This window comes from Cygnus atratus, chromosome 18, assembly GCF_013377495.2.
Source record: "Cygnus atratus isolate AKBS03 ecotype Queensland, Australia chromosome 18, CAtr_DNAZoo_HiC_assembly, whole genome shotgun sequence".
Lineage (NCBI taxonomy): Eukaryota > Metazoa > Chordata > Aves > Anseriformes > Anatidae > Cygnus > Cygnus atratus.
Window position 1 is genome coordinate 5402254 of NC_066379.1, and position 20300 is coordinate 5422553.

The 20300-nt window shown below is 43.1% G+C and overlaps 1 protein-coding gene across 2 annotated transcripts; it reads left to right on the forward strand.

The window, feature by feature from the left end:
• On the forward strand, positions 1-19811 carry ACOX1 (acyl-CoA oxidase 1). Of its 2 annotated transcripts, none has more exons than XM_035558928.2 (14): positions 1-451; positions 1482-1641; positions 9779-9939; positions 11661-11768; positions 12306-12425; positions 12986-13101; positions 13930-14099; positions 14423-14585; positions 15320-15510; positions 15731-15910; positions 16425-16530; positions 16618-16761; positions 17289-17495; positions 18507-19811. In XM_035558928.2, the coding sequence occupies exons 1-14, from the start codon at positions 340-342 to the stop codon at positions 18555-18557; spliced, it is 1989 nt and encodes a 662-aa protein (XP_035414821.1). In that variant the 5' UTR covers positions 1-339; the 3' UTR covers positions 18558-19811. The 2 variants fall into 2 exon arrangements, with proteins under 2 accessions (XP_035414821.1, XP_035414822.1); XM_035558929.2 differs by lacking the exon at positions 9779-9939 and adding an exon at positions 6535-6695 and having other exon boundaries at positions 30-451.
• Positions 19812-20300: the final 489 nt, after the last annotated feature.

Sequence of the window (20300 nt, forward strand, 5' to 3'; positions counted from 1 at the left end):
GGGTGGGGTCACGTGGCGGGGCGTGACGTCACGCGGAGGCCGGCGGTGTTGAGGTCGGACGCAGGCGCAGGCCGGGTCGAGCCCAGAGGAGCCGAACCCGGGCCGAGGGGAGGCGAGCCGGAACCGAACGGAGCCGAGCCGGAACCGAGAGGACCCGAGCGGAGCCGAACCGGAACCGAGAGGAGCCGAACGGAGCCGAACCGGAACCGAGAGGACCCGAGCGGAGCCGAACCGGAACCGAGAGGAGCCGAACGGAGCCGAACCGGGGCCGAACCGGACCCGAGCGGAGCCGAAGCGGACCCGAGCGGACCCGAAGCGGAGCGGAGCCGCCGCCGCACGATGATGAACGCGGACCTGCGCAGGGAGCGCGCCGCCGCCACCTTCCAGCCCGAGCTGCTCACCCACATCCTGGACGGCGGCGCCGAACGTACCCGGCGCCGCAAGGAGATCGGTGAGGGAGGCCCCGAGGGGCGCCGTGAGGAGGGGGGGGAGGCCTCGGGGCCGGGGGGGGGGCATCGGGAGGGGCGGCTGAGGGGAAGGGGGGAGGCGGCTGGGGGGCGAGGGGGCCTGGGGGGGTGTGGGGAGGGAGGCCCTGGGGGGGGAGAGGGAGGCCCTGGGGGGGGAGAGGGAGGCCCTGAGGGGGCTTTGGGGGAGATGAGGGGCTCCAGGGAGAAGGTCAGGCTGTGAGGAGAGGGTGTGCAGGCAGGGGGGTGCCTGAGGGAAGGGATTCCCCTCTCGGGGTGCAGGGGGGGGATTGGAGGCTGGTAAAAGGGCACCGTGCTCCTGTCCTCCCCCTTCTGCCGGGTGAGAGGCAGCTTCCCGGGGGCATTTGTTTGGGGCCCTCTCCCCTCCTTTTTGTCCTTCTGGTATGCTCTTGCCCAACGGCACAGAGTTGGCGTGTTTCTCACCAGTCACTGTTACAATATATGGGGTTACTGAAATGCTGCCATCTTTTCTTCCCCGGCCTGTGCTGGGGGTGGGACTGTCAGAGGCTGGTGTTGTGCAATGTCTGTGCCAAAGGGGACAGGGAAAGTCTGTAGCCTCTGGGTGCCTCAGTTTCCAGACAGCACAGGGGGACTAATAGCTGTGTCCTCCTCCAAGAACTTGTGCGGTGAGCAGATGTTCGTGAGGCAGTCTGATCCTGCAGTAACAGTGGCCATTTGAGGAGTTGAAATAGTTATTGAGTGGCCTGCGGTTCTTACATCAGTGAGTTAATTTCCTGCCAAGTCCGGAATGTGTCTAATTTGAAATGTGTTTATGTGGAGTAACGAGAAAGTGCCCGGTTGTAAGAGCCCTTCTATCCAAAACACTCAAGAGCTTTGTGACTCCTTCCCGATTTCATTAACTTTTAATGTTGTGTTTTAATTTTTTGGTTTCTGCAACCTGAGGTACAGCAGAGGAAAAAAGCTGAATCATTTCATGCACAATTTACTGTGGCCTGTGAAAACTGAGTTTGTTTTCCTCTTCTGTTCTGTCCCCAGAGGCCTTAGTTATTAATGACCCTGACTTCCAGCACGAGGATTTGAACTTCCTCTCCCGCAGCCAGCGCTATGAGCAAGCCATCAGGAAGAGCTCTCTGATGGTTATGAAGTTAAGAGAATATGGCATTGCAGATCCGGAGGAGATCTACTGGTTTAAAAGGTACCTAGCTGTAGAGTTTGCTTCTTATATTCGCTCTTATCATCACCGAGGACATTAGAGCTGCACCTTTATGTTAGCTGTTCAAAGAAAACTAAAGACCTGCAGCAAAGCCCGTTGAAGTCTTGGCTTCAAGGCTTCAGTGAATTTCACATGAAGACCAGTTGTCCTGAATGTTGTGTTTTCTTAGGTTTTTGGCTAGAAATACAACACTGATAGTTACAGCCCTTCTATTACATGTGGTGCAGCAGGTTAAAAACGGGGCTTGTGGTCTGACTTGCCAAAATGCGTAAAGAATATACTGAAATATTTAACGGTGAGCAGATCTGATGAGGCAGGATCTTCAAATGAAGTCTCTTAAAGCTGATTGTTCCGCTTTGTGTTGAGACCTAACAAAGTTGCGTTACAGGCATACCTGAAAACGTTCCAAGATGGCTTATAAGTTCTTGTTTATATTTCTTCAGTCCCATATCTCTTCAGGCTCCCTGGTGCTATAGTAGTTCCCTTTGACCTAGATGCTTTTTATTGTATCTGACCTTTAGTTTATCTGATATTAACTTTACCCAGGGGTAATACTAAAAATAAAACTGTCTTTACAACTGAATTTCATTGCTTCCAGCTTGCAGGAGTTTCTGACTTTGTATTTCTCCCTTAATTCTATTAAGCTTGCTCTGATATAATCAAATAAACTGATTAACAGCTCTAGAACTCTGCAAATAAGACCATGAATGTATCCTCTGGCACATTAAATAGGCATTGCACGTTATTTAATGTACCGGTGGAATCACAAGCCTTCTGATGGGATTTTTAGAAGAGCTGCTACTGGCCTCATGGTGTGAATATTGGAACTAATTAATTGAGAGCACCTTGTCTGCTGTGGGCTTAATTTCAAAGAAGCTGGTCTGCACCGACCAACGTCATGAAAGTTCCTGTGGAGAACTTTGTCAAAGTTCTTTTGAAAGGTGGTGTCGTTGGACAGTGATAACCAGAAGGTTCACTGACTGCATGAGATTGCAGGTACTGGATGGCAGAAGTTAATCATTAATTTTTCCCTACACAAGCGTTTTCCTACTGGAGGCAATAGGGGAGTTTCTTCAGTTACTACAGTGGAGAAAATTCAGAGAGGTATATCCAGTATACCAGCTGGCAAATTTCCATGAAGTTTGCAATGTAAATACCGTCTTTTAAGAAAGACATCTAGCCTTAGCATTTAGCTAACAGTATTTTATAAATGAGGCCACTTCTGAAGTAATCAAACGATAGATTCTAGTTTATTTCCAAAAACGCGTTTTAGAGTCAGCAGCTCTTAACTTTGACTGGATAAAAACACCAATATTTCCTGTAGGTTCCAAATAATATATTCATATCTTTTGTGATTGAATAGTTAGGTGAGACTAGTCAAGTTCACAATCCAAAAATCAACGGAAAAAATGGAGAAGGCTTACTTATTTTCAGAGTCAACTCCAATTGCAGGTATTCAGGATCTCCAAATATAATTGCAGCTACTGTAGACTGACTATTTTCCAATGTCTTCTGTGTTAACAGCATGTAGAAGAATGAAGAGCAGTACACACACTTCTTACTAATAAGTGAAGTTTGTTTGCTGTAAGAACTGTATCAGAACATACTGTTAGAATTCTTGATTTAAATTTATTGTGTCTAGTGTTTGCAAGGGAGAGTATTGGCTTAGTGATTCTTAATGTATGGAAGAGAAAGTACTTTTCATCCCTCGATTTCATATGCATTTTAAAATCTGTTCCCATTTTCTCACCTGCTGGGTGACAAACTATGATTTTTACACCTTGTCAATCCCACCCAAATATCCAAGTGTGTTAATCAGTGGTAACGAGACGGGACTTTGTGGAAAAGCTAATGTGGAGAAACTCTTTGGGTTTATTCAGTTTTCCACATGGGAAAACTGAATGGCTATGGTGTTGTGACATGCTTTAATGAAGCTTATGAAATAGATTGACGTCCTTGATTCCATTGTCAAGTTGAATTTATCAGATTTCTACATATGGAAGCTTAACGTATTTTGCAATAAACCCTCTCACCTTGTGACTGTCCCCAGAGAGCAGGGACCTGTTTGTTTATATAGGCAGTGGCTGTTAGTGAGCCTTTTGGGGTGTTCTCAGATAGTTTTCGTGTAGCTTTTGTGTGTTGTTGGAAGCTCGTTCAGTAACTCTATCATGAAATGACCAAAATCATAGGTTGATTGATGAGAAACGCTTTCATCAGGTGACCTGAAAGTGTGCTTAAATAGTTGTTGCTGCTGAGATACCTTGAACTAAATGTTCCTCCTTCCTGTTCCACAAGGGCTTTGTTAGGCTCCAAAACATGAGATCTAGTAAATATATACAGAAGCCATTTTAATTGTTTTAATGCAAGTCAGCATGAAAAACGGGATATTGTTCTGACATCCACAATGCTGCACAGCTCTTTGAAGAGAGCAATCTGGTGAATCCTAATTCACCTTCAAATTTCAATAGCCTTCATTGAGGAAAAAGGGATTAAGTGGAGAAGAGAAAAGCAGTTGGGAGAAACTGGGGCACAGAGAAAAGGTCTGAGAGCTGCAAGTCAACAGATGATTCCTGTATTCATAAGCAGTGCGTGAATGTGCGCTTCCCTTGTGAGAATGTCTCTGCCTCTCGTTTTGGTGTTCGGGTCAGGACCTGGAGTAGCATTTAGTGTATCAAACCAGAAATATTGTAATAGGGGCCCTACTAGACACTGCCAAATTAATTTAGAGTGGATGAAGCTGACTTGGTTTTTTTGATACAGCTAGAAAAGGGATTGGTAACTACGCGGTTGTTACCTCTGAAGCCCAGTCAGCACAGGTCAGGCATACCCCCAGCTTCTTGCCCACTGAGAAGGTTCTTCACATTCTTTCTTGAGAGTTACCTCAAGAAATGCAAAAGCGAGGACGTTTTGCTTGCAGATTTTGCTTTGAAGTAAATGACCCTTTTCTGTAACCCAGTTCTGCAGGCTGAGAACGTCTTTGCAATTGTTCATTTAGCTTTGGAGTCTCAGGAAAACACTTAGCTTTAGCACTTAGCTTTTGAGTACCTTATTGTACTCTGTCCATGGATCACAGAGTCATAGAATGGTTTGGGTTGGGAGGGACCTTAAAGATCACCTAATTCCAACCTCCCACCAGACCAGCTTGCCCAAAGCCCCATCCAGCCTGGCCTTGAACACTTCCAAGCATGGACTATCCACAGCTTCTCTGGGCAGCTTGTTCCAGTGCCTCACCACCCTCTGAGTAAAGGTTTTTTTTCCTTATATCTAACGTAAACCTACCCTCTTTTAGTTTTAAGCCATTCCCCCTTGTCCTATCCCCACACCCCCTGACAAAGAGTTCCTCCCCAGCTCTCCTGTAGCCCCCTTTAGGTACTGGTAGGACACGATAAGGTTGATATTTGTGCAATCAGACAAATCTGTTAAATCCAAGTACCTTTTACTGTGTAGGTGTAAAACGAAAAACCCACTTAAGAAACCACAACAATGCTGTGAAATATTCTGTCTCCCTATTTGTATAGCATTTGAAAGCCCTTGTTCAAAAAAATAACTTCTGCTTTGCAGGTAGATGTGCTGCTGCTGTAGGCAACATAATATTTTCCGCTAAGGGAAGTGACTGCCTTGATCCCAAGAACTCTAGGCACTGTGCTTTCATCCACACCAGCTGAAAGCACATGAATAGCAAGTATGAGATTACTTGATGATGCGAGTTTTGCTCCTGGCTCATTTGGTCTTGCTCAACAGCACAATTTCTAAGTGAACATGAGTGTCTTCAACATGCAGTTCAGTGGTCCTGAAGAAGCATCGTCCTGCTCTCTCCCCCTAGGGCTGATTTGTACAGTTCGTGTAGGGATCTGTTTTGAACTATAGATGATTTATTCTCTGCTCCCAGGCATTCGTTCCAAGCACAGTGTAAAATGCCAGCCACAAACGCTGTTGTAATTTGAAAAACTGGATGCATAATATCTGCTACTCAGTGCAGGTCTGCACCGGCAACAAACTTCAGTCTGCTTCCTGGGCAGGTGTTAATACCCCACGATGGAAGGAGGCACTTCCCTTGCAGATACCTTGAGCAGGTGGAAGAGATCTTGTGTGTAGGTATTCATGTAGAGCACACGTGTTTCTCTTCTGTCTTTGAGTCTGGATGGGATAAGCATCCATGTGCAGTAGATGGAAGATGAAAGAACTTCAGACTGCAGAACATTGAAGGGAAGATGCTGTCACTACGTAGCTTTTACACAGCGAAACTCTACAGCATGTTTGTCCCAGAGTTTTTCACTGGGAACGGAATTTGCCTGCCATTGTGGCTACAAATCATGAAATAATTTTTGATGAAGCCTGTGTAAAATGTTTGATTTTTTCCTTACATTTCACTACTAACCTCTCACAGTTTTAATGGAAGGTGAGTTCAACATCTCACAGCTGATGGAAGCAGATACAGGTAAAACAGAGCTCTTCAGAAAAGCACTTGGTCACCTAAGAAGCCGTTTCCTTTGCAGTACGTAGTGCTTCTAAGAAATAACGGCCTGGTTCTAGGCCGCTAGCAGTAGTGGGATTTATTCCCACCAAGCATGAGGGATGGGGGAAAAAATCGTTTGGTTTTCCTGTCCTCTATTTTAAGTTCCCAGTGCATCTTTGTAGCTTAGTTCTTTTTTTCTAGCTACATAACAACAGCAGAAATCATAGCATGAAGAAAATGCCTGAAATAAATGTTTCCCGTTAGCATTGCTTCTGATGCCTCCATGTTTGGAGGCTGTTTGTGGGACAAAGAAAAGTCGAAATAACAAACATTATCTTATGCTACAGTTGGAGAAAAGCCTTTCAGGATCTCGTTCTCAGTGAGACTGAGATCCAGATCCCTCTATTTCTCTCCTGTAGAACATGCTTGGGCAGTTTTCCTGAACCTTTTGGTCTACACTTCAGCATGTTTCAAAAAACCATAGAGAGCCAAGCGACTGATGCTCAGAAGAAGAAATGGCTGCCCCTGGTCCATGGAGTCAAGATAGTTGGCACCTACGCCCAAACCGAAATGGGACATGGTTAGTTCCCTTCAGGGATCACTGGGTAACCTCTTTTCTGTAACTCCAGTTTATAAACTGATGATGTTCCCTGTGTAAATCTGAAAGGGGAAAGGTAAAGTAACTTGGTTAACCATTGATGTCACCAGCTTGATAGCTTGAGAGCTGTTCTGTCTCTCATCCTAACACACAGGGTTAGTTTTGGTCTTTTCCAGAATGCACCTCTTAGCTGATTGCTGACTTCAGCTGTTCACTGATATCTGTTTGCCTTTGATTTAAGATGAGGAGGTTGTTATAAGCCCTGGGAGTCCGAATTTCAGTTGAACTAGTTGGAACATGTCAGTCAACAGTACTGCGGATTTTATTTTTGCCTGGATTGAGGCGTGTGTTGCAGAGTTCTTAGTGCATGATCAGCCTGCATAAACACATCAGGCCTACACCTTCAGTTGCAGTGTAACACGATGAGATTTGCATTTTGTGCCCTTGAAAGTAAGGTGTGCTTTGCCCCAAGCGCTGTCCTTCCAGGTGCTACTCCACTGCAGCTGTGTATCTTCATGGAAAGATCTCTGTTCCGAAGAAGAAAAACGTCTTATTCCTACTATTGAGGAAAGCTACCTTCAGTTATTCAAATGGAAGAATGCTTAATGAATAAGAACACACAATTTTAGCCCAGAACCTGGAATTACAGACATTAAATACCAGCAAGAATAGTTTAACAGACCAAAGATGTCAGTACTTGTGCTGGCATCTGAACCTGGAAAGCAGGATGTGTACAAGCCTGGACAACTGCTCAAGTTGGATGGTAATAATCAAGTTGGATGCCTGCTTGGTAGGTTACGTTACTTGTGCTAGCTGAAATCTTCATAGAACACGCAACGGAGGAAATCCCATCGTCTCTTCTGCTTCAGAGAGATGGAGCTAGTGAACTGAACTCAGCATGGGAAGTGGAGTCAAACGGCTGACCAAAATGCTTGCTAACCATGTTTGCTTTTTCCCACCGCCTTCTCTAAATCAGGCACACGTCCGCACCAAAGTGATTTGGTTTACTTGCTGTTTCACATTAGATCATTGCACTTTCTTGCCTGGTGATGGTTTGGTTTGCTTGCAGCTCTCATGTTTAGTGGTAAAATGTCTATTTTGACACTTAATAGAATTAATGCGATGATAATATAGAAAAGTGAGTATACTTGCTGTGCCGAATAATGAAAATACGTTTGGCGTTCTTGCTGTGAATGCTGGACATCTGTTCCATCAGTAAAGCTTCTGTTATAATTGTCACTGAGCTCTGCTTAATTTAAGCCTGATGTTTAGAAACTGGTGATGGGGGAAAGAGCCCTCTGAATTGAATCCCAGCCTGGATGGGTAGTTAGTCAAATTTTAACCTAGGGAGTACTTTCTGATAATCTATAGTGGTTTTAACCTATTTCATAGTGAATGATTAAAAAGCAAAACAGAAAAAGGCATAAAACCCTGGGCTGAAAGGGAAACACAAAGGAGAAATGAAAATATGGTATTGTTTCTACCTGGCTTATAGCTATGGCTAGTAAATAAGGACTTTTTTTCTCAGTCTTTGACTATCAGCTGTATGTATCTCACCAGCACTGAACTCACTTGAAATCTGATGTTCCTGATTAAAATAACCACTAGTCTTCAGTTGATCCTGGTCGCTGTTCAGTCAAAAAGCTTATAAAACATTGCTGCTGGGATCATTAGCTGGCTGATGTTTTTCAGGTACCTACAAATAAACCGAAGAACTACACTCGTTAGAGGGCCACTTATCTTAATGTATGCCTAGAGGTAACATGAGTGTGTTGGTCCCACTCCGTGTGCCAGCTGAATATGAGCTGAGCTCCAACAAGCGTTCTTATTTAAAAAATCCTATTAAAAACAAGCTACCACTTGGCACATTCATGTTCTAGTCTTTGTGCAGAAGTACTGATCAACAATCCATAGCATAGGGTTTGCATTCCCTATTATGCAGTGTTGTCAGCCTTGCACAGTAGGGATTAATGCTGTTTGATTTTTCCCTTATTTTTGGAAGTTAGTAAGTAATACTTGCAAAAATAATCTGTGTATATTTTGAGAAACTCCTCAAGTAAATGGAATAATACTGAGACTGGAGAACACTGCAATAGAACAGTTCATTGTAGCTTGGAGGAGATAAAAAAGTACAGTGCTCTTAAGTACTCAAAGCAATTAATACTTAAAAATGTAATGAAGCATTTAGCTTTTCATATCCAAATTCTTAATAGACCACTTAACAACCTAACAGTGGTGTTTGATAGAACTTGGAGGAAGGTTAGTTCTGGTGAAACGTTTAGTTGGAGAGATTTTGTACTGGTGATTGCCACGTTGAGAAATGTTGGCTTTCTTGCCATGTTGTTTATGTTCACAACTTTGACACATGCAGAGCACTTTCCTTTTAAGAGAGCCTTTAAAAATAGCAAGAGCTGAAGGGAGGTGATAGCAGGAATTTTAGGAGTATGTAGTATATACATGTCTAATCTTTAACTAATGGTAGTAATAATAATACTACTAATAACAAGGAATTAGTGCAGACTTATTTTTTAAAGAATATTCCAGTGAAAACCTAGCTCATTCAGCTGGATGAACTGGGACTTCAGTCACTTTCTGCTCTCCAACCATGAAAAAAGTGTGGACTTTGTTCATACAGACGAAGGCTCGCTACATCCGGCCAGACCACATCTTCAACAAACTGCCATTCTTTTAACTCAGTGGGCTCTGGTTTCCAAACCCTAGCGAGGATCTTGTCTTCGTTTTTCAGTTTGGGTTAATCATTTTGTCCATCGTCAATTATTTATCATCAAAAATAGGGGAATATTGCAAATGCATTTTATATAGGATTAGAAAGAAATTAATTGCAGCATGCTTATTTCAGAGTAAGCATGTTTTTTTGTTACTCAGATCTGAGGAAAGGAGAGTGCTCTGGCTTTCTAAAATACACCTGCTGAATTCTGATTTACACATGAATCTTTTTTTTTTTTTCTTTTTGTCTCTTCCTGAATCTCCACCATGAATCCTCTCGCTTGCTTCCCTCCCATAACATTGCCTTCACACTCCCATCCCATGGCACCTCTTCACAGCTTTGTTCATCGAGGACGGCCTGAGCCTCTGGATCTTCATCTGGGCATGTTCCTCCCCACCCTTCTCACCCAGGCAACCCCAGAGCAGCAGGATCGCTTCTTCATGCCTGCCTGGAACCTGGAGATCATTGGCACCTATGCCCAGACTGAAATGGGCCATGGTACAGTACATTCACTAAATGCTATTTCTAAGAATGGTTTTGTGTGCAGAGGATTCCCCTGCCTGGGAAAAAGGGTGTGTGTTTATCCCATGGTCTGTAAGTACATGTTTATGGCTTTAGGGCAAAGTGGACTGCTTTGGAAACTTTTAATAGGTCATAACACCACATGCTTTCTGACCTTTTTTCCCTGATGGTGGAAGAGTTTGGATTTTTGTGCAGACGCATACTGAGTGCTCCTCTTGTGCCATTCAAATTACTATAGATGATTTAAAACACCTCGTGCATACAGCTGTGGTGTTGTCAATTTGATGCATCATTTCTACACTTACCGTTCTTTCCAGTGTGATTTCTGCTTTACTGTAACACTCACTGTGAAGACAAAAGGACAGAGCTTTAAGATCCTGAAAGAGATGCCAAAAAAGTAAGAACTGCTTGTCACCTTGGGACTGACCTTGGATCAGAGAACATGTGGATGACTTGGTTTCAATGTTCATGTTTTGTGGGAAGTGTTTTTCCTGGTTCCTTAGCTCACTCCCATATGTTCTTATTAATTGGACCATGAAATCATTTTTTAGAGTATCTGTATTAAGTAGACTTTGATCTCTGTTGCTGTTCTTTGCTTTCGAGCTTTGAAATGGATTGTGATAACTCCAGCAGTATTGTGATTGCAACACTTAATCCAAGTTTCAAAGGGAGGATATTGTGCCTCGGGAAACTCTAATTTGATATCTGAGAGTTGCAGATAAGAAGTATTTTCTAAAAATGATCAGGATTCACCTTTGTGCTGAATGAAATACGGAGACTGTAAGAAGCATAAAATAACTGCAAGTCTGTGGAGTCTCTTGCATCTAGTGAGGTCTGAAGACCCTTTGCCAGCAAAGTAAGAGTTAAGTTGCCCATGGAAATCTACCGCTAAGCTCCATGCTTTGGAAACATGTGGATGCACCGAGGTGATGTCTTTTCATGTTGAAACTCCTATGTAGAGTCGTTGGCTCCATCTTCTCTGTCCATCTAGACTATCATGAGTGTGTGCAGCTTGGCTAGTTTAAACACGTAGGCATAGTGTTTTTTCACTAATGCAGAGACACTGCCATTGCTGAGACAGGTTTGCATGAATCATATAGGGTTCAGGGCAGAAGACAGACTGTGCCTGCAGTTGTAACCTTCGTTATTTTGCAGCCTCTTCATCTACCTGTATAGGTAACCTAGCATATGCACGCCATTACTTATTGTTTTGGAGCAATGATCGATCTCGTTTGGGAGAATTTGCTCCGTCAGGTGAGGAGATCCTAGGCCTGATGAGGAAATAAAGACATTACAGGTACTATTTATTCCATCTTTTGGCGGCAAAATGCACAATTCTGTTTTGCGCTTATTCAGCAGTTTTAGCGAAAGCCAGGTGAGCATGGTTTGGTGGATCCCTTTATTGACAAAGGGCTTCTGGTATGTAATAGGAAAAAGGTGTCAGATTGGAGGTGCTTGGAAGGTAGTATTGGACCACAGAAACAATGAGTTTGCAGAGAATTGGCTCTAGGTCCCAGAATACAGCCCGAGTCTTACTCCTTCTTTATAAAGGATTAAATATCTACTAACCATAGCCTAAACGCAAATTTAAAATTTGTGCATTACTACTGGAGTTCAACTTTCCATTGTCCAATTCAGTCCTTGTCTGTATTTTGTGACTGACTTTCTGCCAACACGATGTGTTTGCTTGTTTTCAGGAACTCATCTCCGAGGTCTAGAAACCACAGCTACTTATGACCCCGCTACCCAGGAATTCATCCTCAACAGCCCCACTGTGACCTCTATTAAGTGGTGGCCGGGTGGACGTAAGTGTATCTATATAAATCTGGAAGATACGTATGAAAAACTCAAGGAGGTGATGTCATGTGTCTTATATCTACAGAAGGATGATTGAAGCTTGGTCCAGAGAGTCAGAGTTGCATTTTGCACAAGTAAAAGACCTGTTAGAGCCTACCTAAACTTCTGATTATCTGTGTGCTCTGGATTATTTCCCTGAATCATTCGTACTGTGTGGATTTGGTGTAATTTATTATCTGTTTTATCAAAATCTTTATTGAAGCATCTGAGGCAACCTGTAGGTAGACGAACTTCTTTTGGCTTTCCTGTCAGGTTTGCCAAGGACTCGGTGTTGTATAGCCAAGAGAATAATAACGTGCAACTTTCATTGACCTAGGCAGCCTTGTTTGTCTAGCTGCAAAATCTGGATATTACTCAGTGTTGCAAATCTATTTTTCTAACATGGTGGGGTTAACGTATTTCGGATCCTGCTTCAAGGAAAGACGTGTGTGTTACTAATATGTGTGCTGCTTTTTTTTTTTTTCTGACTCCCACTCCTTCTGCAGTTGGAAAGACCTCGAACCATGCCATTGTTCTGGCTCAGCTCTACACTCAGGGCCAGTGCAAAGGACTGCATGCCTTCATCGTTCCCATACGGCAGCTGGGCACCCATGAACCTCTGCCAGGTAAAAATTTGTGTTGGGAGTTTAGCTTTCATGGAAAACTTCAGATCTGTTTCTCTTCAGCTATATGCAGCTGCATGTGTCTTGTTAATGAACGTAGCGTATTTCACTAGCTGACTTCAGTGTGTAGATTGTAGGTCACAGGACTTAAAACTTCATGAGTCTTACTTAAAACTGAGCTACCACTAAATCAGCTTTCACGTCATGTTTTCAATGTGAAGATTAGTTGGGAATTTGATTCTGTCCAGCTAGGCATTCTGTGAGGCAGCACGTGCTGCTTCTGAAAGGGAAAAATACCTTTCATCATCCTCTAGCCAGAAGGGAGGTGAAGAATCCTTAGAGGAAACTCCCCCAGTCAGCATATAGTAGGATTTCATGTAAACTACGAAGGCCCCATGTTTTGGTGCTTTTTAATCCAATAAAGAAACTAAGGTTTTAGTTTGCTGTTACTCCTAGCAGCATCAGGACTTTCTAGAAAACTAAAGAATGCCTTTCTTGGAGAAGGCTTAAACCTGTTGTGTAGTGTTCCTGTTTCTTAATGCAAATGGCTCTGTCTGTGGCAGGTATTACAGTGGGTGACATCGGGCCGAAATTTGGTTATGATGAAATGGATAATGGCTACTTGAAGATGGACAACTTCAGAATTCCTCGGGAAAACATGCTGATGAAATATGCCCAGGTAAAGCGATGAGTTTCAGCATATGCCTTTAAAAACAGTCATTTCAAATGCTCTCGTGTGGTTGAATAGTGCCGTAAACCCTACATATTATTTACTTTTTCTTTAGCTGGGTTGAATCCATCCCCAACTTGTAGCTCTTGATCGCAAATGGGAACCTTCTTTTTCACTTTCTGCTGACTTTTCCTGATCTAGAACCAGAAAGCTCCTCCTTTGGGAGCCTCTCATGTTTAACCCTGGACTGTTCTGAATGATGGTGGTTGAGCAGTACATGTAGTAATTGATGTTTTATCCATTATCTGCATTCCCTGCTTGTGTTGTGTGACAGCATCGCTACCAGGGAAGATTTCTTGACTTCATGAGCTGTCCTCGCTTACTGATGGTCTTTTATTCCAAATACGAATGGGGAGTTGGCTACGGTGTGGTTCTCTTCTGTAGAATAGCCCTATTCTGTTTGTCTTCAGCTTGAGTCCACTGTGGTTTAGTTTAACAGCTGTCCGTTATCCCAAATTGCTCCATGAAATGTGCAGGTTGTCCTATTAACTGTATGGGAAGGGAGGACCTGTAATGACTGTTCAGGGGCTGGTTCAGAAGGTTTCACCTCTAGCTGCTGCCCAAAGGCTGTAAGTAAAGAACAGAAAAGTCACCCACCCAGCTGGCAAGGTCTCTATACTATTCTGGTCTTTCTTGGAGAAGCTTCTCATCCAAATACCAACAAGATTGTAGGTTGCTTTTAAGTACTACGTGATGAGCGTAGAGCATGAAATGTGAATATGTAAAAAGGGAAGATACTTTAAAAATCAACAGGCTGTTGTGTTTATTTTTTTGTAGGTTGAACCAGATGGCACCTATGTGAAACCACTCAGTGACAAGCTAACCTATGGGACCATGGTGTTCATCCGATCTCTCATTGTAGGAGATTCTGCTCGCTCTCTGTCCCGGGCTTGTACCATTGCCATCCGCTACAGCGCAGTGAGACACCAGTCCGAGCTAAAGCCAGGGTGAGTGCACTGAAAGAAAAGAGCAGCTGAAGTGCTGAGGGGAAGTTCCTAAACTGGAGGGAGGAGGGAACGTGGTTGATGTTACTTGCTTTGGCACTTGATAGAGTTTTATAACAGTTTAATGTTGGAAAATGAGTAGTCTTCCATTCTTGACTGCCAGACTGCCCTCCCCTTGCCAGAGACTGTTGTATGGTCTTGCATATTCTGGCTTGATACGGATGTGGATTTTGCTATCCAAGCGGTGAAGCTACTTAGAGTTGAATAGGACTTCTGTAGCAGTTCGCCAGCCACAGGCATCCTGACTCTCAGGTGTTTTGCTCTAGGGAACCAGAACCCCAGATCTTGGATTATCAGACCCAACAGTACAAACTCTTCCCTCTCCTGGCAACAGCATATGCTTTTCATTTCGTGGGAGCCTACATAAAAGACACCTATCGGCGCATTAGTGGAGACATCAATGAAGGGGATCTGAGTGAGCTGCCAGAGGTACTGTATCCTTTAGAAATCAGAGGGGGTTTCTGTTTTTATGCAAGAATTGCTTACAGCATGGGAGCAAAGTCACAAGCCTTTTTGTGGTTTTGACTCTTGGGATCACTGGATCTAAAGTACAAGACATCTCAAGTCCAGTATGTGCTTGTGACTCTTACTTCTTTGTTTGCACTATTTAGCAGTGCTTCACAAAAAAAAAATAGGGAGTGGTGCAAAGAAAGAAAGCTAATGTGTATATTTAGGGGGAAAAAAAAAGTCTTTTCAGGAATGATGGCACATCACTTCACAGTGAAGTTGAGACTGGTCTTATACCTGTGCTGTACCTTCTAGATTATTCTTAATCTTGAAGTGACTAGAGTAGAACTGATGTGTTGATCAAAGGCCTCAGTACTATATTGAGGGATTAGGGTTGCAAAGTGTTAGTTTTCAACTAGGGATTCTGTTTGAGAACCTAACGTGACAAAATAAATACGTAAATTGAAAACAGTTTTCTGCGTTACGTGTAGAAACAGAAAAAAATGAGGTACTCAGAATAAGTCGTTACATGTACAGAGGCTTTCACATAAGTAGTTTGTCCCAGGAAAGAGTCCTTACAAGAAAAACAAGACCTAGTGGTAAGTGGGAGGGTGGTGTTGATTTTTTTTTTTTCTGGGAGTTGCAGTACTTGGTAGGTACATGCAAACTTAGAGTGGAATACAAAGAAACTAACTTGCTTTGCTTTTGTCCATCAGCTCCATGCGCTGACAGCAGGACTGAAGGCTTTCACTTCCTGGACTGCCAATGCTGGTATTGAGGAGTGTCGAATGGCCTGTGGTGGGCATGGCTATTCTCGTTGCAGTGGCATTCCTGACATCTACGTCACATTCACCCCATCCTGCACCTATGAGGGAGAAAACACAGTCATGATGCTGCAGACAGCCAGGTATGTTAGCGTCCATCCAGTGACTTTCTTGCCTTGGCATTGTGATCTTTCTGCCTGAAGCGAAGAGCAGAGAAGTATCCTGTGTTACCATGGAACTCTGTTTTTGACAAATGCATATGCCTGCAACTGTTCTTTGCTAGGCTGACGGACCCTAGGTAAAAGGACTTCTCTGCATTCAAACTAAGGAGTGAGAGTTGCTATTTGTTGTCCTTATTTTCAGATTCCTGGTCAAAAGCTACAACCAAGTTACTGCTGGTCAGCGGGTTTCTGGCATGGTGTCCTACCTTAATGATCTCTCCAGGCAACGCATTCAGCCACAGCACGTGGCTGCAAGGACCGTGAGTGTGCGCATTAATGATCCAGTCAGCTTGGTAGAGGCCTACAAAGCACGGGCTGCCCGGTGAGTTCATGCTTGTTAGGCTGAGCCAGGCACTAATAAAATCGGGTGTGTTGGGAGATGGTAGTGTTGTACTGCTGTGCTAACGTGAGATTCTCAAGGTGTGGTTGGCAAAGCTTTGCTCTGCATGTCGCTTGCAAGAAGTAATGCACTTTACTAGCTTGGAATGGTGTTAAGTGCTCTGAGGTTACAAGAGGCTACATACAGGCAAACAATCCTGATTCTAAAGCCCGTTGTGAAGAAGGTGTAAGAGTGTAACAGATAACCTACATGAGAGGAGGCATTCAGGCACCCCCTCTGTGTTGTCAAATGTCTTTTTATCCCCATGTAGCTGCGTTCTAGTTGCAGCAGTGATAATAGGGGGTTTAGGGTGACAGCTGCTTGCTCCAGGCAATGTATTCAGGTGCCACACGCCACCTCTGAGTTCTGATGTGTTAGACTTAAATTTATATGAATTCAGTGTGTGTAATCTTGTTAATGTGTTATTGTATAACCCGTTTTTCTTTTTATGAAATAGGCTTGTAGAAGCTGCGGCAAAGAACTTGCAAGCTGAACTGAGCCACAGAAAGAGCAAGGAGGATGCCTGGAACAGAACTTCTGTTGACCTCGTGCGAGCATCTGAGGTCAGTGACGTACCTGATAAAGAGGGGTGCTATAGCAGCTTCTAATCCCTTTGTGAATCTGATCCATCTTCCTTTTGTATCTTGTAGGTACACTGTCACTATGTGATAGTGAAGCTTTTCACAGCAAAGCTGTCTGAGATCAGCAATGCAGCAGTCCGTGCTGTCATGACTGAGCTATGTCTCCTGTACGCACTGTATGGGATCAGTAAGAACGCAGGGGATTTCATGCAGGTTGGTGTATTTCTCCACCACTATAAACCTGAGCCAGAGCTCTCGTTATGAGATGTTTTAAATGCAGAACTGCATGACTGCTTAGGCCTGAGGTTTTGACTGTTCGCTTGCGTAAGTCAAGCAGTGTGATTCTGATGGAAGGCTCTTGTTATGTTTCCCTTGGGATCCACCAGAAGTAGAGTTGGATGAAAATGGTAGCATGGCATCTGTTTGGATTAATGTGTTCCAGTGGATAATGGTGATGAATATGTCTTAAAGAGATGATAAAGGAGATGCAAGTGTAGGTCAGACATGCTTTGAGAGCTGTATGCATTTGTAAATTAGTGCACAAAATGGGGAGTTGTACTCCAGATGATTGCCAGTTTGGTTACTTAGCACTTAGAGGCAGGGGGTGGGAATCCAGTGTCTTATGGAATACTGGATTTTTGGGTGAGGGAAGGCTGACCTGCGTTAGATCATAGTGGAAGGGAAGGTTCTTGTGACTTACATACTCTTCTGATAATCGTTTGTGTTTTTTTTTTCCCAAGGCGGGTATTTTGACAGATGCCCAAATTACTCAAGTGAACCAGCGCGTGAAGGAGCTCTTGGCAATAATTCGTCCCAACGCAGTAGCACTGGTAGACTCCTTTGACTTTCACGACACTCACCTTGGATCTGTGCTTGGCCGGTATGATGGCAATGTCTACGAGAACATGTTTGAGTGGGCAAAGAAATCTCCACTGAACAAAACAGAGGTAAAGAAACCTTATTTCTTCCTCTTAGGTCATATGTGTGCAGAGAAATAACTCAATTCAGGGTTGTTAATTTTGATTCAGTCAGTGATCTCAGCAGGTAATTGATAAAGGGGGGGAGGGAGTTGAAGCCACTAGTAGTAGTGGAACAAAAGTAGCAACCTGCTTCTGCTCCTCTGCTTTCAGCACACTTTCTGTTGTAGTTAATCTCCCACACGTACCTTACACACAGTCTTGCAGGATACTTCTTACTTCCTCAGTTGGGGGAGGAAATTGTACTCTACCTAGAGAAACAACTGGATAATCTCATTGAAGCTAAAAGCAATTATCCCTTTATCTTAATTCTGTTTAATGACAGTAGCTGTGAAAGCCTACCTGTTTTCTATCAGATCTTCTAGTGCCTTCGGACAGTATTAGAGACTGTAAAAGGAAACTGCTCCCAAGTAGTTCTTTGAAAGTGTCAGGTGCTGCATATCTGCCCTAAGGCTGTAGCTGAGCTAATGAAAGAAACTGAGATGTGAAGAGTCAGCGTCCATCTTCCACCAGCCAAAACAGAACTGTAAATCCTGTCACAGTGGCCTTTGCTGCCTTTATTTTATTTGGACAGACTGTACTCCTAACACAGGCTGGCAGAGATTGTGCAATTATAGTTAAATCCCACCAGAGCTTTCTTAATTTGTTTGTGCTTCTGAAGTCAGTTGGTCTTAAGAGCTTCATTACAGTCCGCTTAGGAGATGTCTGCCAGCTTTCTTTTAGTTAAAATGCTAAAGAATTGTCTGTGTGGATATAAAATACCTTGCATTCTTTCCTTTCGTGCAAGAAAGGTAGTGGAGAAGCACTTGTTTGGTCTATTATGCTCGTTTTTTGTCTTACACTCAAATACAGGACTTAGTTGGCTGTTCTTGAGTCCTGAAAGTGCCTCTGATTCAGATTTTCTGCAACATGTAGAGAGCTAAAAGTGTTTCAAAATGCTGGCCTGATCTTGCTGTAACTACTGTCTTGCCCTCTTCGCAGGTTCACGAGTCTTTCCACAAACATCTGAAGCCGATGCAAGCCAAGCTGTGAAGCCTGCTGGTTTTTAAAATGCACAATTTTCCTGCCCTGAAAACTGGATGTTTGTGTCCTTTCTTCAGGCACCTGAATCAAACCTTCCAAATCCTGGTAGCTGTAGGACAGTGAATAATTGTAGCCTTTATTTCCCCTTTTATAAATTGAGAAGGTGTTTGGGGAGAGTGCATAGGGATTGATGCCTGTTTTTAAAGTGCAATTATAATGGTAAAATTAACCTTTTAAAATCTGGGAAAGCTTTATGGATTCATACAAGAATTGCTTTTGTGAAGCTGCTAACTAGAGAGAAGTTCCTGTCAGCTGGAAAGGTAGCAGGATTTTACTACTAAGTAGTTAACAGCCCTCAGGCAATAGCTTCAAATGAGCAGTTACGTCTTCCCCCTCCCCAAAAAGCATTGATGTTTTGATATATATATTTATAAGATTAGCACCAACTCTCTTCTTGTTTAACAAATGTCTATGCTATCTAAAGCCTCCCACATAGTTCTCTGTGCAGAAAGTCTGCATGTAGCATTACTTCCCTGATGTAGCTGGGAAGTAAATACCCATCCTTGTCTGGAGCTCTGCTTCAGTCTTCTTTCCAGAAGACATCTTCATGTTTTCCAATACATCCTTGTTTCACTGCCCTGCAGAAACTCCCTTTACCTGTGTGCCATCTCTAACGCTGTCACCTTACTCGTTGTTAATAAGAAGTAAAAGGAGAAAACAGTGATGCTGCTCTGAGAACAAAACAAGTAGTAGTAACCAGCTAGATGCTGATAATAGACGTCCTGCCCATCTTTTAACTGTTGGTATTTTCATAGCACTATCTCAAAGCACTTTACAAATGTTAATTATGATGATTTGATGTGAAAAACCACATTTAGTGGTGGAAACTGCAAATTTGACGTGGAAGGATGAAGCCAGTATTCGAGGGCAGAAATCAGTTGGCCGAGGTCCTTGGATCTTCAGATTGTTCCGGGATGTTCTGGTTTTAAAAGGCATTCTTGAAGAAAACAACAATCCTAAGCGAAGTGTCCAGATTTTTTTTTTCCCCACCAATGCATTTCCAAGGAGCTTTCTCTGATTTTCTTAATTTTTTTATATTGACTTGCGACTTGCACAGTGCTGTTTGGATTAACAGATGATTTCGTTTTTAACAGAACCTCCTGATGTCTGTCCAATGAAATCAGTGCAACTACAACTAAACAAAATTACTGCTGTCTTTCAACACCAATAACTCTGTCCAGTGACAATAAAACCTTTCTTCAAGAGATAAGAGTAACTCTGAGATTAAAATGGTGAAAAGCTTCAGTATAAACCTGTAGTTCTGAGGCAGCATCTGAGAAGCTGCTTCTGACAGCTTTGGTATCTGTTGGAGTCTCTAATTTTGGATCACTTATTATGGAGGAGTGTTTCCTGATACTAACAATCATTAGACAGGATCTTTAGTTTCATACACAATAGCTCAAGAGAAAGAAAAGCTTAAATTTAAATGGTTAAAAAAAAAAAAAGGCAAACATGAAACATGCCTTTTGGCTTTCGAGTCAGGTTTTGAATGAAACCACTGCTTTTTAGGTTACCAAGTGAGGCAAATTGCTTTGCTTTCCATCTATTCAACAGAGCAGACTGCTGACCTGGGGAGGGATGATGAAGGAGGAGCAGGGAAAGGTTAAAGATATGTTAATGAGAACAGTACTAGCTAACAGTATGTACAAATATAATAAATTACAAAAAATGTGTTTTCAGACAAAACTTCTT